General features: G+C 35.8%; 1 protein-coding gene and 1 non-coding gene across 2 annotated transcripts; both read left to right on the forward strand.

Moving 5' to 3' along the window:
- Positions 1 to 788: 788 nt before the first annotated feature.
- On the forward strand, positions 789 to 1,917 carry LOC131061679 (F-box/kelch-repeat protein SKIP25). Its single transcript, XR_009371606.1, has 2 exons — positions 789 to 1,305; positions 1,660 to 1,917. It is a non-coding gene; the product is annotated as an F-box/kelch-repeat protein SKIP25 (transcript).
- A 15,834-nt stretch (positions 1,918 to 17,751) lies between these two features.
- On the forward strand, positions 17,752 to 19,087 carry LOC131061355 (F-box/kelch-repeat protein SKIP25-like). The gene has a single exon (XM_057995005.2). The coding sequence runs from the start codon at positions 17,867 to 17,869 to the stop codon at positions 18,941 to 18,943; it is 1,077 nt and encodes a 358-aa protein (XP_057850988.1). The 5' UTR covers positions 17,752 to 17,866; the 3' UTR covers positions 18,944 to 19,087.
- The last annotated feature ends 234 nt before the right edge of the window (positions 19,088 to 19,321 follow it).

A 19,321-nucleotide genomic window follows, 5' to 3' on the forward strand; every position in this document is an offset into this window, starting at 1 on the left:
ATCGCTGGCACAGATATTTGTAAGCGCGTGATTCGGTGTGACCCGGTGAGCTCAGCATCATCTCTTTAATGTCAAACGCCATTAAAGCCCGATAATGTCCATCCAAAATTACTTACCTGTGTGAGAATAGGATACCCAATAATACACCAAAAGGGATATTACAGTCATCGGTGATTCCATAAAATGTAAAAGCTGCAACCCTCCTTTGGCATTTACAAAAAAGAGGGAAAAATCTGTTAGCGAGGGGATGAGAGAAAACGAAGATCTCCTGCCGGGGCTACCCTGGTACTTGGCCGTGCAGTGCCTTGCAAGGGTTTCCCTCACAGCACTGTGGGGGGTATCTCCATCCTGGCAGGACCTGATCTACACCTACCAGTATTTCCAGCGCCTTCGTTCAAGCCTAGGAATGCCAACATTCGATTGGCTCTATGCGCTCCTCCGCACAGACGACGGCACACTCTGCTGGTTCGCATACGATCCTCTCGCCCTAAAATGGCACCGCCTCCCGCCCATGCCCAACGACATAACCTTCTATCTCGGTAGTCCCGGGCACATTGTAGGCCGCTTCCATACAGTACAGTGCGTTAGCACGCCCGTGAGACTGATACTACTGGCGGGCTCCAAAGCCGTCGGAGGGCGCGCGCACGCACCCTGCCCTCGACCGTCCGCTTATTTTCGAGGCCGAGGAGCGGCAGTGGAGGCGCGGGGCGCCGTTCCGCGTGCCACGGAAGTGGTGCGTGTGCGGCACGGCGGACGATAACAAGGTCTATGTGGCCAGCGGGTGTGGCCTGGAATGGGACATGGCAGTTTCCAAGTCGGCGGAGATATATGACGTGGAGGCAGATGCGTGGGGCCCTGCAGAGGCGCTGGGATCGTCTAAGTTTAGTGGTGAGGCAATCAGCGCTGTGGGCGTTGGGGGCAGTCTTCATATGGTGAGTGGGAAGGGCGTAATGATCAAGGACGGGGCGGTTTATGATCCCTCTCGTCGGGTTTGGTCTTAAGATGAGCCCTGCTCTTCTGGGTGGCTGGGACGGGCCCTGCGTTGGAATGGGTGGGCGGTTCTATTCTATTAATGAATCGGGCGGAAGTGGAAGGCTGAAGGCCTACGTTTCGGAGGAGTCGTGGTGGGTGACCGTTGTGGAGAGTGAGCTGTTGAGCGGGGTGTCACAGTTGGTGGGTTCGCGAGGGAAGATATGCGGGATAAATTGAGGCGAAGAGGGGGAGAAAAGGATTATGGTTGTGGACGTTGTGTGTAAGCGGGTTATGGAAGTGGAGACTCCCATTGGCCTCCCCGTTGCAATCCAGGTGCTTGCCAGAATGGGTTAGGATATCCTAATTTTCTCTTCATATCAACATCTTGACAGCTGTTTTTTGACTGAGCAAAAATCCTGTTAAAAAGTTACGATTGCTTATGATCTTGTATTAAAAAGGACTGAATTGGAGAAGTCAGTTTAATTAGATGAATTCCGCATAGATTATACTTAGTGTCGATTCACTTGTCTCTTCCCTTTAGAGAGTGGGAATGCAAATGTGTTTATAGGTATATATATACATTAAGAACCATACCTAGCAACTCTTTCCTCGAAGTAATTTTGACCATAAGTGTCGCCAGCAATGATGAAGTGTTTTTTATTGTATTTTTGGCTTTGCATGCTTCAGCTTTTCCAAATACTGAATTACAACAGAATCAGAAAAGCGAGAGGAGCCGTTAAAAAATTAATGGTGGAGACTCGATCGTATTGAGTGGAGCTTCTAGTGGGTACAAGAGTAGGTTAAGAATTGGTTTCTCTTTCGTTGGCTGTCTGAAGAAGATCTTTATATGCAGGTTGACGTTAAAGGCTACAATACAAACTTTAATCAAAGTAGTTTCGAATATACTCGTGAGTTGTACATTTATAATGTTTCTTGAAGATCTTTGTAGTCAAATCTTTTGTAAATTTGAAAAATAATAAAAAAATATTTTGATTAGAAATGTTGTTTTTCAGTTGGTCTTTGTAATTCTTTTTTCTTATTCTAATAAGAAAATATTATTATTATGAAAAAGAAAAATATATACTATTATTGATAAGTTTTCTGAATTTTATAAAAAAATTTAATTATTAAGGATTACATAAATATAATATTTTGTATACCTTGAACAATTATTGTTCTTAGATTTTTATTAAATGTAATAGTAAAGAATCATTTCTTATGTATATTACAACTTAACAATTTTGGATGTGTGGTCCCAACAAATTTATTGTATAGTGTTTGAAAGTAGATTAGGATGTTTCATTATTCTAAAGGTATAAAGGTGTAAGGAGTAGATCATACGCACATAAACAAAGAATCTTAAAATAAATAATTATTCAAAGTAAAGATAAATAAATCACTTTAAAATTATTGATTTGTATAATAGTGATATTTGACTCAATTTCTAAAGATGATACAAGAATAAGAGTTGTGCTCTAAATCTACTTTAAAGATCTTCATTAGATTATATTGATTCTATTATAATATAAAAGTCTATATCTTGTGATAGGATATGTCTTTTGTTATTCCTAGTTTTTAATGTTCAAGACTTACCAATCATGAGGAGCTCTTCATCCTCTATTGTACCCTACATGTCATATATTTGATGATTGACTTGGGTTTACTAAATTATTTTCTTAGGACTAAGATATTTTTTTCCATTTAGGATATGTATATTTCATATTCCATGTTCACACTTGATTTAATCCCATGATTCCACATGATAATTTACAAACTTTCTTTAACTCCCTTTCTTTCTAGAGTCAAATTTAGGTAAATTTTTCTTCAACATTGAGTTGATGTTAATTTGTATTGACAAATTTTTGGTAGCCTACTTTACTTGACTCACATATATGGATTGATATTTTATTTGTTGATGTAATTGAGTATTGTACTTAGTAAAGCCTTTACCTAGACATGCTACTTAAGTTTACTTTGTGACCACTTTAGGAATATACCCACTTTTAGTGGACTTATCAAATTATTAGTTATCCACCTTATGTGGTTGATAGGATATAACTTTATGTCTCATTGCATAGGATTATGACACATGTTAATATCTTATCTAATCCTTCATTTCAACTTTCATTTATATGCAAGGCATATTATGTACATTCTCATGTCCATTATCAATATTCATCAATCTTGCATTATTGAAGTAATGCTTTTTTGCCATTCTTTCTTGTCGAAGTTGTTTTAGTCTTCAGAGGTATTGGGGGTTTTGAAAAGTCACCAAATACTCTAACATGGTATTAGAACTCCAAATTTGAAGACTCCTCCTCTTGAGAAGTGTGCTTTGACATTGAGCGATTGTTTGGTATAGTTTGAAGCGAAACAAGCATCACCATTGCATTCAAGAGACTAATCCAAAAAAAATTGACTATGGGAAAGGACCTGGTAGTTGTGCACCCTAACTTCGCGCTTCTCAAAATCCTACGTGGAAATCTCAAATCACTCCTATTTTTTTACAACAGCTTACTTGGCAAGTCCCCTACTTATAACTAAGGTTCCAAGGCCACATCATCAAATATGATGCCACATCAGTATGCTTTTTGCCAAGGTGTCCAAAACAACCCCCCAAAAAAGTGAGACCAATGGGTGTGCAAAAGGGCCCCAATACTTGTGCAGTTGATGTGGCATCACATGATTTGTTACTTTTCACAACAAATAGTATATTTAATTCAATTATTGGTACTTATCATACAACTATTGGTGCAATGTTGTACAAAATTTAGACATTAAATCAACAAATATGAAATTATTAAATCAACAACTTCTATCACAAGAATTGGAACACGCTCAACTACTAGATCCTTTCCCCTATATAATATTATTTCTAAAAATTTTTTTTGACTGTCTAAAAAGATTGTACAAATACGAATTTTCTTTTTTTCATCACTTTTACCTTACCTTACCTTACCTTACCTTTCCTTACCTTACCTTTCCTTACCTTACCTGTGTCTTTTATTTTGGGACACAAATTATTGTATGATGGAACAAATATTCTTGTAATCTTCTTTGCATTGCAAATCAAATTAAAACCCGATCATTTTTTTCAAGTCTATTTATCCTCAATATCGTGAGGTCTGTAGCTGGTTGGGTTCTTTTATGTACACTTCTGCAGAGTGTGTAGTGATCATTTCCTTGGCACCATTTTATTATAGCAGCGAGATTTATCACTTTTTTGCTAGCTGTGTACTATTGTTTGCAAGCGTGTTCTTTTTTGGCGGTCGGTGCCTTGCGTGATTGACCCTTTTTTCTTTAGTCGATGTCATATCTTTTTGCTTCTCATTCACGGCGGCTTCATTTTGGCCCGATTTGTGTTTGCTGATAGCGCTGTACTTCTTTGTGGTATATCTATTGGTCGAGGAACTTTACACCCTTTTTGCATTGATCAGTGGGTCCACAACTTACAAGTTGGCTTGATACAACGGTGTGATCGGATCTGCGGTGTCGTCAATGGAAAAGCTTACTATTTTTTGTTAGGTGGTGGGGTTTTGATTTATAGGTTTAAAAGTGTAAAACATTCATAGTTGACTAATATTTTCTAGATTTGATATGTTGTTTAATGTGTGGTGGCTTTGTTATTGCTTGACGTAGTCTTTAAGCACATTGCATAGTTACAGGTATGATCTATTCTATTAATAAGCTCACTTTTACGTATATATGTTACATTATTCAAGTTACTTCACCTATTAGATATATTTGTCTCACATCTACCTAAATATGTAGTATTCACCTCCCATTATTAATCATGAAGAGTGACATTTTTTTTTTTTTTGTGTGTGTGTTGTATTGCTTGAAAAGAGCTCTATTTTACTATTTTGATTCTAGAATTATTTATTAAATAGTTTATTGTATCAGCTATTTCCTCCCGCCCACCCAAGTATTTCTAGGTGGAAGGAAACATAGTTCTTCGGGGCTATCTACAATTGCCCATTTTTTTCTGTTATTTATTAAAGGGAAGCGACTAATTGGTTGCCAACTCCTCAATCAAGAGTCAACTAGCCCAATTGGCACTAGGCCCTAGTTGATATCACATATAAGCCTCTGTCCATTCATCCACCTATACTTATCCATCCTCGTGAGCATGCATGGAAGGAACTAGTCTTCTTTCTCAACCCCCTTATTAGTACATTAGGTCGTAGACATTTTATCACTTAATTGCAAATCTAACAGTTACCTCTTGGACTAACATTGATTTGGCTCTACCAAATATTCTTGGTTAATTGAAGACTACATTAGAAAATTAGGACACAACATTCAACTGCATCAAATTCTATAAAAAAATGTCTACCAATGAACAAGTCACTTCTACAGCTAGAAAATATATTAAACAAGTGTAAAAAACACATAGGTGGACATATTTGAATTATAATTGCAAGCATAATTTTATTTGAATATTAGGTTTAAAAATTGCTTGCTTTGATCCCTATAACATACATAAAAACTTTGGTGTCTACAAGAGAGTTTGCAAATGATTAAGATACTTCTTCTTTTGTTGGACTCTTCAATACCGATTTAAAGGCTTGGTACAATGATTGAAGACATCATTCATTTCATATGCTTAATATACTATGCATATGTCAATGCTCTAAATATAATGTGGTGAATAATAGAGTTTCCTTGCCAGACATGCAATGACATAAATGAATTAAAGTTTGTCTTAAATGCAACACCATATCATGCAACTCAAATGTTTCACAATTCAAATTAACTTCTAAAAGTGAAATGGAGGGAAACATACAATCTAAAGATTTAAAATTGAAAAGTTGAAAACTAGATTCAAATCTACAAATCATTAAACTAACCTAAATCAATTCCATACTTAAATTTGATTCAAGATTATAAATAGATAAATGTAAATAAAATTTAGAAACCTAAAAATAAATACAAATGGAACCAATCAAAATTCAAATTAAATTAAAAAAAACATAAATTAATTAAAACAATATATATATATATATATATATATATATATATATATATATATATATATATATATATATATATATATATATATATATATATATATATATATAATTTTCACCATAGGTGTTTCAACTAACTAATTTTATTTTTAAATTTTGGAATCACAAGTAGAATCAAATTGATTGGTCTTATTGCCCATGCACCAAAACACTCAAAAACCCTGCACCCCTTTACCAACCTTAAAAAAAATCATGTTAACAAATATGGGATTCAGTGACAAAATAATTAGGTTAACAAAAATAGGATTCAGTGACCATTCTAAAAAGTGACCATACAGTAAGAGCACATCTTTTAAATCAGGTTAACAGAAATGGGATTCAATGAACATTTTAAAACTGACCATATAGCAAAATAACATCTTTCATATTGATTTCAGGCTGCAGGGACCTTGTCATCATTCATATTGCATTTCTCACTATCCTCTTAATGCTAGTAGAAACATTAGATATATTCATATTACATTTATACAGTTTCACAGTTCAATTCTCTCCACCTTGTGACAAATTTCTTTCACGTAGAAACCCAAACAATAAATACAACAATTCATTGAGAATACGCACGCCTACATCCATTCTTAATCTCACTTTGTATGTGAAGCTCAGAAACCTTGGGAAAAATGGTCACCAAATCTTCATTAATGCCTTCATCTGCAATGATCTCCAGCCTTTTCCTGAACGAACGCCTGTACAACCATATATGAGCAGAAGCCTCTTCCATTCTCTCTATATGCCAAATAACTTATGCTTTCTCTATTGCTTATAACTCCTATTCTCACCTTCCACCAAACAAGCAGAGAAAATTAAACTTGCTAAATGAATTTACTTTGAGAGAAGAAACATAATATGTTTCATATTTATAGACATGAAATACCAATAATCTTGCCGCCGTTCAACTTTCTCTGACCGTTCTGACTCATGACCTCTAAATTTGGAACCCTAAAAAAGTTGTTAATTTATTCAAATCTTGTGCTATTATTGGGTAGTATCATACTGGATATGCAACTACTTATCTTGGTATTTGTGGGTGAGGTTCAGATTCAGTTTTTGGGGTCATGGACATTGGAGATCATAATAGTCTAAGAGAAAAGGCATCTGAGGTCCACATTCGATGTATGAGTGGGATTGGAGATCGTTCCTCGTGTTGTTTTGTCAGATAAAAACCTCCAAAAAGAAAAGAAAACATGGGATTATTAGCACAGGTATGGACGATTTAGTTGATCAAGGTGTGGAATGCATAAAATTGCTCTTCATTCCAATACATGTGCATGTTAATGGAATGTGGTATATTAATTATAATTGAAGAGGAAGAAGCTGCTTTGTCTTTTTGTTTTTAATAGAATTTGGATTTTTTTTCAGTGTATTATTTTAATATTTAGTTTAGGATATTTAATATGTTAGTATAAATACTAATTTTAATGTTTGTTTATACTGAATTTGATATATTTTATTATATATTATTTATAATTGTTTTTGATTAAGAAAGCAATAAGAATAAGGGTGCTAATATAACAGTCCGAAGGCAGTAAGAGAACAACATAATAGGGGAACAATCCCTGAAAAAAGACAGTCAGATAGGTCAAAAGAAAATTCTGTCAAACCAGCAACAACTGAGAACCCCACTCAAGGAAGGGGAGAGACACGCAAACCTTGACAAGGAGGGGTTTGGGGGAGGGTAGAAGACTTCCCCTTCTGTTTGCGACAAACCACAATACTAGCAATATTGTCATTGGGACCATCGAAAGAAAGATCAAGCAGTAAGGACCCCGCTAGAGCATAATCAGAGGCACCAACATTTATAATTGCTATGAATTAATTTATTTGAATTTAATTTTTATATGGTCATATGCATTTTTATGTTAGTTTTATCCGTGTCATTTGAATGAAAAGTCAAAGATAAGATGCATTCCATTGTGCATAATGAATGGATGTTGTCAAAGTTTTTAAATGCAAGTTTCTATTTTGAAGAAATATTTTAAAGTTTCAAAAAACACGAACATAGAGCAGATTTTAAAGTTTTCAAAAATAAAAATGATTACCAAAACTCTAAGGAACTAATAAGGATAAGGATTTATGTTTTTTTTAGCTTGCGAATGGTAACTTCCAAAATTAATGTGCTAATAGATCATTTAGTCAATAGCAATCATAGCCTAATGCATCTTTTTAAGTTGTTAAAGCTACGACTCTAATTGGCAACATTCCTAACAACTACAATTATTGAAGGAAAGTTTCTAGATAAATCATAGATTGGATAATGGTTCAAATTTGAATTCTATTTACACAAGACAAATATGCTTAACAAAAAACCCATTCTATTTTTCTCTTTGTCTTTCTATTACTGGTCACATTGTTTGCTAGAAAACCTTTCTATTCTATCAATTTCTTTTCGGAACATGTTAGCAATAATCGAGTATAAGTTTTATAATTTCTATGCAAAATATTACATAGATATAGACCTTTATTGATCGAATTTAGTGGGAAAGATTTGATAGTATAGTGAGGATTGACAGTTCAGGTAATTTTTTGACGATCATTTAATTTTAAGTACATTTTGGAATTCTTAGGTTTTGGAAATGTCATTATTTAATCTTTTGAAGTTTGAATTTATTAGTAATACTACAATATTTTGGGAAATGAGTTTCAAAATTGCAATTCAAAAATGCCTTGTCACTTGATTATAAATATTTTTCTTCTTTGAAATCTAATCTTGAGTGTTTCTTTACATTTATGCCACAAAAAAAAACTCAGTTTGGATTTCAAAGAAACCAAAAAAATTCCATGCAATGGCCGTGGGCATGCAAAAATAATTTGGTTTTGACTTTATCTAATAAATGTGCAATAATCATCTCTTTTTATTGACAACAATTTCCATGCCTTACTTACTTCCACATTTTGTATGCATGTTTACTTGCAATGTCTATCATACTCCATATTTTATGTCTAAATATTATTCCAAGATACCATACTTGTGAGACTCTTCCTATGAATTTTTTTTTAAATTTAATCATAGGCAATACATAAAATAAGGAGTATGTTATATGAATGATACTTGGAAGGACTAATTATTGAGCCCCTTAAATTTATTGAGCCTCTATGAAGACTCAAATTATTCAATAACAACAATAGATTTAGACTAAAACTTAGTCAATACTACCACTATACCAACATCTAGACACATAACCATCTTGGGGGGTACGAATTGAGATAAACCAACTTCCTTTTGGATATTCTTTTTCTCAATCTCAAGGTACCATTACCATTGGTTTGAGTTTCATTAAGTTGTGGTTTAGGTCAAGGGACGAAATATATTGGTCGCCCTCCCCTAACACAACACAATAATCCTATGCTAGTCCATCTTTGAATTTTTGTCATGACACATTTATTCCCATTTGTGGTCATTGAGTAAGGAAAAAAGAAAATATAGTGACCAATTTTAGATAGTTATGGTTGAGGAGACCATAATTCTGATAAACAATCTCATGGGTCTGTTTCCCTTGCTTGGACTCAAGAGTCAAAAAAGATGACAACACCTTCTGGACAATGTTATTCACACAAAACCTAGAAACAATGAACATACTTCTATTCTTATGCTTTGTTCTGAAATGGTAAGCTGATTTTCGTGCCAAGTGTAAAACACTTTGATTGTCACAATGCAGTACCATGTTATCTTTCTTCACTTGCAATTCACCCAAAAGTCTATGAAGCCAAATCGTCTCCTTGCTAGCCTGTGTTGCTGCCATATATTCTACCTCAGTAGTAGACAATGCCACCACTGCCTGCAATTTCGACACTCAACTAACAACACCTCCAGATAAAGAGAAAACACAACCTGTTGTAGAATTTCTCTTATCCCCGTCTCCACCAAAATCTGCATCCACATACCCATTAACTTGAAGACTACTCCCACTGTAATAGATAACAGCATCTGAAGTGCCTCTCAAATATCTGAGAATCCCCTTCACAGTTGTCCAATGATCAGTACCAGAATTCACCATGTACCTAATAACAACTCCCACTGCTTGTACAATGTCTAGTTTGGTGCACACCATGGTGAACATAAGGCTTCCTACTGCTGATGAGTATGGTACATGAGACATTTGTGTCTTCTCTGCTTCTGTGTTAGGGCACTGTTCAGAAGACAATTTAATATGAACAGGAAATGGAGTACAAACTGGTTGTGCTTTTTGCATATTGAAGCGCTGCAAAACCTTCTCCACATAAGTTTTATGTGACAACCATAATTTTCTGTTGTTTCTATCTCTATGTATCCTCTCTCCAAGAATATGATTTGCACTGCCTAAGTCCTTCATCTCAAACTCCCTAGCAAGCCGAGTTTTCAAATGGATGATTTTATACATGTTGGGACTTGCTATGAACATATCATCAACATATAGTAGTAGAATAATAAAACTACCATCATCATACCTTTGAAAATAGGCACAATGATCACCCTCACATCTACTAAAACCCAAACTCAACATGAAGGAATCAAACTGCTTGTACCAACACCTTAGCGCCTGTTTTAAACCATACAATGATTTTCTCAACCTACAAACAAGATTCTCATTGCCTCTTTCCTCAAAACCTTCTGGTTGTTGCATATAAATCTCCTAAGAGAGATCACCATGCAAGAAAGATGTTTTTACATCTAACTATTATAACTCCAAATCAAGACTAACAACAAGAGCTAAAACAACTCTAACAATACTTAACCATACAACAGGTGAAAAAATAACCGTACAATACCATATTTCTATGCATACCCATTGGCCACCAACCGAGCTTTATATCTCTCCAAATTATCATTTAAATCTCTCTTCAACTTGAAGACCCACTTGTTCCCAATAGCTTTTATCCCATTAGGAAATGGCACAAGCTCCCATGTTTTGTTCCTATGCAGAGATTCCATATCCTCTTCCATAGCAACTCTCCATTTGCTTGCACATTCAGCTTCACAAGCCTCCTGATATGAACTAGCTCACCAACATTAGTAAGTAATGCATAAGCAGAATTACAAGTAAGAGAATACCTTACAAGTGGTTTGGTTACTCTACTGGATCTTCTTAAAATAGGTGAAGATTCACACCGTGGCTCAACTAGTTGTTGTTCTTCTGGTTGATCTTCATCTAGTTGCTCTGCATTTGGTTGTTCTTCATCAAGCACATCTAGATGATCATCACATTTTTCAACCTCTACTGGAATAACTTCCATACCTTGCTGTTCTTTACCTCTTTGCATTAAATTTTCATTAAAATACACATCTCGACTAACAATAATCTTGTGGGAAACAGTATCAGACAATCTATACTCCTTTGTACCTTCTACATAGCCAAGCAAAATAAATTTTGTGGACTTCTTGTTTAGCTTATTTCTATTCACTTTGGGAATTTGTACATAAGCATTGCAACCAAAAATATGAAGGAATGAGTAATCAACTGGTTTACCTTTCCATATTTCTTCTGAAATTCTATTATCAAGAGCAGTAGTGGGAGATCTATTGATCAGGAAACAAGCTGTATTTATAGCCTCACTCCAAAATTTCTACTCCAAACCAACAGTACTTAACATGCATCTAGCTCGCTCCATGATTGTATGGTTCATGTGTTCAGCAATACGATTTTATTGTGGTGTCCTAGGAACCATCAACTGCCTTGCAATTCCATGCTCACTGCAAAATTGATTAAATTTTGCTGAACAAAACTAACCTCCATTATCAGTTCTAAGACATTTCATTGTCTTACCTTTTTGATTCTCTGCCAGAGCTCTAAACCTCTTAAAACAAGAAAGCACTTCTGATTTCTTCTTGAGAAGATAAATCCACACCTTACAGGAATAATCATCTATAAATGAAACAAAATATGATGAACCTCCAATAGATGTTATAGGAGCTTCCCAAGTATCTGAATGAATTATATTTAATCCATCTTTGCTTCTAGTAGTACTTCTAGAAAAACCCAGTCTGTTTTGTTTTCCAAACAAACAATGTTCACAAAAACTTAAATCTTTAGATTGTGCACCTTGAGACCTCGTTCACTCATATGGCCTAGCCTTTGATGCTAGGTTGATAATGAGTCCATCTCTACATTAGATACCACAACAGCCTCTCCAATGTTAGTTTGTCCAACTAATCTATAGAGAATTCCAACCTTCTCTCCCTTTAGAACAACCAAAACTTCCTTTGTTACCTTGAGACAACTATTTTCACCACTGAATCTATAACCTTATTCATCAAACAGTCCAAGTGAAAGTAAATTTTGCTTTAAACCAAGTACATTCCTAACATGCTGAATAGTTCTAACCACTCCATCAAACATCTTGATGTTTACCTCTCCTTCACCAACAACTTCACATGGGTTGTCATTTCCTATGTAGACCATACCACCATCACAAGACTGATAAGTAGTAAACCAGTCTCTATGTGGTGTCATATGAAAGGAAGCACTAGAATCAAGAATCCAAACATGAAGTAAAGAACTTCTCAAATTAACAGTTAATACCTCTCCATCTTCCAATGGTGTCTGAACTTCAGCAGTGTTTTCCTCAAATGTAGGTGTACTAGGATTCTCCTTGGTTGTTTTTGGTAGCTTGCAATCCTTCTTGACATGTCCATTGTTGCCATAGTTCCAACATTTCACCCTTTTTCACCCCTTTGATTTGGACCTGTTTTGTCTAGGCTCAGTATTTGCTCTTTCCTGAGTTCTGCCTCTTGCAACAAGGGCTTCATTAGAAGAAGATCCTTGAGATGTCTTCTGCCTTGAAACTTCAGAGATTGAAGCAACCACCACACCCTCAAAGACTAGCTTTCCACTCGGTGTTGAATTACTGAGAGCCATAACCAACTGATCCCATCTACTTGGCAAGGAGAAAAGTAATATTGATACCTTATCTTCTTCATCGATTTTCACACCCACTGAAGCCAATTTGCTTGTCAGTGTGTTGAAATCGTTCAGATGATCTGTGACAAATGAATTGTCACGCATCCTCAAATTATACAACTGTCTCCTTAGAAAAAAATTGTTTGCTAATTATGTATGATGAAAAGTGGACAATGAAAACAATGATATTGAAAGACTAAATGAATTCAACTACAAAACCCTAGCCTAACAACAACAAAGATCCACCATAACATATGAAGATTACCTAAGACAATGTAAATCAACAAAATCACAAAGATTATACCATCACATGTCCATTAGGGTTTGAATCTCCATTCTTCCTATCTCCACTGATCTTGCTTGATATATTTGCTCTCATATTTTATGTGTACACAAGAGCTCAACAAAGAACGAAAATGTGGTTGATAGCTTGATCGCAAGAAGGCTTGATTGCATAAGATTGATAAAAACGTTTGGGAGGATTGTTAATGAAAGAATCATCCTCTTATATATATAAGACACTATAGGAAATGGAGGGATAAGATTAGGAGGTGTAAAAGATAGATGGTCGGCTAAGATTAAAAGGTAGGTAGAGGAAATAAGAAAATAATGAGAGGGTAGGTAGTGTAGGAATTAAGAGATGAATGACATGTGTCATGGGTAGAAAAGCGTAATGAATTAATTAAATAAATAAAGATTTATTTAATTAATAGAAGAAGTGGGATCAATTAAATAATAAAATATTTATTTAATTTAGGAAAAGGACAATTTAAATAAATAAATATATTTATTTAAATGAGGAAAGGCTTAAAAGAAGATTAATGAATTAATTAAATAAATAAATATATATTTAATTAATAGAAGAATTAGGCTTAAATAATTAAATAAATAAAAAATATTTATTTAATTAGATAGGACTATCTTAGGTGTCTACACTAATGACTTCATCTCATACAACTTTGCAAGCTTATTCCACAAATCATGAGGAAATTTCTCCTTTGCAACATTGAACAGAATTGAATTTGCTAGAGATAACTGGATTGTTGCTCTAGCCATGCTATCCATGGTATTCGAATCTCCCGTGCTCATATTTGCAGGTTTTGATGATACTCCTTTAAGAGCTCTATAACATCCATCCTTCACCAACAAAGCTTGAATCTTAAGCTTCCATAGAGAAAAACTCAAATCATCAAACTTAGGTACCTCAAATCTTGTAACACTATTTCCAGTCATTGCTCACTTCTAAAAACAAACAACTTATACACAAATAACCTATGCTCTGATACCAATTGCGAGAAAAATAACAAGTGCAAAAAATTTGCAAAGAAGAACAATAGCACATAACCCACAGATTTACGTGGAAAAACTTGGTAAAAATATACTAGTTAAAAACCACAGGCAAATTTTGTCTTTAATATTGATTCTCAGGAATTACAAAGTTACAACAATCTCAAAGCCATTTAGGCCTTCTTTTCAAAGGAGGAAGAGCTACTCTATATATATACAAATTTGAGAAACTTAATGCAATAATTAAGTTCTCAAATTTGCCACCTCTAACTCTTCGAATGCCACCACTATAGTCATATTATTGACTAAGCCTATATGTGGCTCTCAATCGTCTACAAGGTTGACACATATAGAGTCCAACTTGATTCCCCTATGAATCACCTAATAATTTACTAAGTCAACACAACCGAGTTGCAGAGTCCTAGTTGGAGACAACTTACTAAATATAGTAAGTACGACTCACACAACTACATGTATGACACATACAAGAGCAAGTTCCAAATTGAAGACAACTTGTATGACACATATGGAAGCAAAGTCTTAATTGACTTCACATTCCAACACATCATTGGTGTCTCACAGGGTACTTTAACACATGGATCACAAAGAAGCCACTCGGGATCAATTCTTATTAAATAAAAAGATCTTTATCGTGCGAAAATATTTTTTTAGCGAAAAACAACACTTCAACCTTAAAATTATTTTAAATCCTAGACAAATTTGACCCAATGTTGGTAGATTATGTGAGTGTTTTTTGCATCAACGTTTTGGATCACACTCTCTTATCCATCATAGGATAATAGAAAACAGAAGAAAAATAAATATTCTCTACCATCTTGATGATGAATCACATAACATAATCCAAAATATTTATGAAAAATACTTATTAAATAAAATCCAAAAACAACCTACATACAAATTTGACTGAATAAATACAAATCAACCCTAAAATAAAACTAGATAGCCGTGAATCCTAACAATCCAACTAACCTTACCCTCTTAACCAACCTAAATACACATGTTCGCAACTAGCAGAAGATCGGAGCACCCCATCGGTTGAAAAAATCAAATGAGAGAGAAAGAAACACTGAACAAGAGCTACGAGTATCTTTTTCTCAGATAAAACTTCGATTCAAACCACTTTCTTTGACCAGAGCAGCACAAAACTGAAATTTGTAGAGGATTCTTAATTGTGTCAGAGAACCAGATTACGATGAATGACGGCCGGGATTGCCCTCGTTATCAAGTTGCACGTTGATTAAGTAAAGACTGACTGACGGCTCCTATTTGCTGTAAGGCATGGACGTCTGCACGCATTCTCATGTAATTCATGTAGGGGACCTTTTCAAAGATATGTTATTCAATGCCTCGGGGTTATAAAATGATCTTTGAGAAATCATATTCTGTGCCCTAAAGTAAAAGACTGATTCGTGTGGTTCTTATCAATTCACCATCAATTTTGTCTCTCATTGTCATTCCAGTTTTATCCCTTTCTTCGTGGACAGAGAGAGTCAAGAACATTTAAGGTCGCACAGAATCCAACTACTTTCTCAACGTGTCCGTGATCAGCTTTTTGAGTGCCAATAGAATCCTAAAATTAACAATCTCAAATCTCCCTCTCTCTCTCTCATGGTTTCTGCGCAGAAAAAGATAGTGTGGGCCAAGACATGTAACTACTACATTCAATACAAACACGCCTGTTGACGACCGAGTTTTACCAAGCCAAACTCTAGATTGCCCTGTCCAATCATGTCGCCACAGATGTCAAATGGAAGTTTAGTGAGCACTGGTGAGGTCAATTGGAAATGAAATGACGATCAAAATATTTGGCGTGAAAATGGCTGAAAATTAAATTGTCAAAAAATTAGTTATTTAATTTATTATATATTCTTATTTGTATTCTATATTAATAAATACTTTAACAAAATGCTAGTAATTAGTATAGATATTTTAAATATTTATATTTAAAAATAATCATTTTTGAATTATTTTATTTAATCAATGTTAAATTTTTAGATTAGATTGGTGTTAGTTTTTGTATCAACATTTCAGATGTGATCCATCATAGGATAGTAGAGAGCTAGGAGACATAAATAGATCAGATCTAGACAAAAGAGAAGAGGAGAAAGGAGAGGTTAACCTGAGGTTCAAAACAAAGGGATACGAAATAAGCAAAAGAAATTAAAATAAACGAAAAAAGAAAAAGGCAAAAGGAGAAAGGAGAATTAATATCTAAGAATATAACATCAAGATATTCACTCACTCATTTTACACCTTTGTGCATAGATTTTATAAATGCATGGTCTTAGCACTTATTTGAGCTCATTTGGTGCACTAACCATCCCTAGCCCTTAATTTAGTTCATTTGTTGTAATAATCATCCCTAAATGTGATCCCATTAACGAACCACCATTTCAACTTTGAATGGTTTGGACAAATCTCTCCTTATAACATACCCTTACTCAAGATTATACCGTGGGTGTGATCCTTTCCCTTTGATTAGATTGCACCATGTTCTAATCCACCAAATTTGTAATTCAAGTTTCCCACTTTCAATGTTAACTTTTTTTAGAAGTTATCCATTATGTCATCAATTATTTGCTAAGTTGTGTCCAGAATCATGGATTTAAGGACATCTCCTAGGTCATTTAGGATAATTGATTAGTGACATCTTGCATCAACATTTAGAGCATTTTAGTCAAGATTACATCATATCTCAATCATAGTCTTAACTTAGTCTAATTTTCATTAGTTGAATAAGCATTCACATTATTTGGTTTGTGTTTTTATTTTTACTGTTAATGGGTTTGAACTATTAGCAAAGAAGTTGATGACCTTGTTTTTCCTATTACAAGACACATTGTAGTTTTCAACGAAACTAATTATTCAATGACTGGGTACACAGAAGAGGTGAACTCATTGCAAGAGGTCATATCAATCACAAACAAGGTCACACTAATTAGATAAGGTCAATAGGTAGCCTTGTCTCATAGCTAGGCTAAGTAGTGTTTCATTTCATGAATCCTAAGTCTTAGAACGCTTTTGTCATAATATCCTAATTTTTTTATTCAATATCAGATCTTTGTTTTCATTCTCTTGTCACAATGTATTAATCATTTAAATAATAAAATTCATTATCCCATCATAATTATAGATGCAAGCTTATCCTTTCTAATTTATTTCCTCTTTCCACTCTCAATTACTCAAATCTCCAAGAGCTTGTATTTCTCTTTATAATATATTTATATTGATTTCTAAATATAAATATAAACAACTAGAAAAATCGTGACAAACAACTAGAAAGAAGAATTATGACAAACAAAATCCTGCTGGTTAAATCTAGAAGCACATACTTAAAGAAGTCAAATTTAGGCCACGCTTAATATGTAGGCCATCTTATCCTAGAACCTAAAAAACAGGCCCCAAACCGTCAAACTAAAATACCTTGCATTTACGCCGTGATATTTCAATTGCTGGCACGGATATTTGTAAACACGTGAGTCGGTGTGAGTGGGTGAGCTCAGCATCATATCTTTAATGTCAAACACCATTAAAGCCCGATAATGTCCATCCAAAATTAGTTACCTGCGTGAGAATAGGATACCTAATAATACACCAAAAGAGACATTGCAGACATCAGCAATGCAATTAAAGTAAAAGCTGCAGCCTCCAAAGAGGGAAATCGGTTACCTAGCGAGACTAAGGATGAGAGAAAATGAAGATCTCCTGCCGGGGCTACCCTGGCACTTGACCGTGCAGTGTCTTGCAAGGGTGCCCCTCACATCACTGTGGGGGGTATCTCCAGCCTGGCAGGACCTGCTCTACACCTCCCACTATTTCCAGCGCCTTCGTTCAAGCCTAGGAATGCCAACATTCGATTGGCTCTATGCGTTCCTCCGCACAGACGACGGCACACTCTGCTGGTTCGCATACGATCCTCTCGCCCTTAAATGGCACCAACTCCCGCCCATGCAGAACGACATAGCCTTTTATCTCGGCAGCCCTGAGCACATTGTAGGCCGTTTCCATACAGTACAGTGCGTTAGCACGCCCGGTAGACTGATACTACTGGCCGGCTCCAAAGCCGTCGGAGGGGCTCGCACGCACCCTGCTCTCGACCGCCCGCTTATTTTCGAGGCCGAGGAGCGGCGGTGGAGGAGCGGGGCGCCGTTCCGCGTGCCGCGAAAGTGGTGCGTGTGCGGCACGGCGGAGGATAACAAGGTCTATGTGGCCAGCGGGTGTGGCCCGGAATGGGACATGGCGATTTCCAAGTCGGCGGAGATTTATGACGTGGAGGCAGATGCTTGGGGCACCGCAGAGGCGTTGGGGTCGTCTAAGTTTAGCGGTGAGGCAATCAGCGCTGTGGGCGTTGGGGGCAGTCTTCATATGGTGAGTGGGAAGGGCGTGATGATCAAGGACGGGGCGGTTTATGATCCCTCTCGCCGAGTCTGGTCTAAGATGAGCCCTGCTCTTCTGGGCGGCTGGGACGGACCCTGTGTGGGAATGGATGGGCGCTTCTATTCTGTTAATGAATCGGGCGGAAGTGGAAGGCTGAAGGCCTACGATGAGGAGGAGGAGTCGTGGGTGAGCGTTGTGGAGAGCGAGCGGTTGATCGGTGTGTCACAGTTGGCGGGTTCGCGAGGGAAGATATGCGGGATAGTTGGAGGCGAAGAGGGGGAGAGAAGGGTTATGGTTGTGGATGTTGCGTGTAAGCGGGTTATGGAAGTGGAGACTCCCATGGGCCGCCCTATCGCAATCCAGGTGCTTGCCAGAATGGGTTAGGATATCCTATTCTTCTCCTCACATTGGCCTTTACAGCTGGTTCTTAGTATACTAAAAGTTTATTGAGAAATTGGAACTACTCATCAATTACTTTGTATTAAAAAGATAGAATTACAGAATTCAGGATGTGTGGAAGTTTTGCATCAATATTTGGAATCATATTCTATGATTTATGATAGTAATTTTTTAAATTGGAACTACTCATCAATTACTTTATATTAAAAAGATAGAATTACAGAATTCAGGATATGTGAAAGTTTTGCATCAATATTTGAAATCATATTCTATGATTTATGATAGTAATTTTTTTTTTTTTACTTTATATTAGAGAGAATTCAAATTCAAATGACAGAATTCAAATGTGTATATATATACATT

The sequence above is a fragment of the Cryptomeria japonica genome, chromosome 2, assembly GCF_030272615.1.
Source record: "Cryptomeria japonica chromosome 2, Sugi_1.0, whole genome shotgun sequence".
Lineage (NCBI taxonomy): Eukaryota > Viridiplantae > Streptophyta > Pinopsida > Cupressales > Cupressaceae > Cryptomeria > Cryptomeria japonica.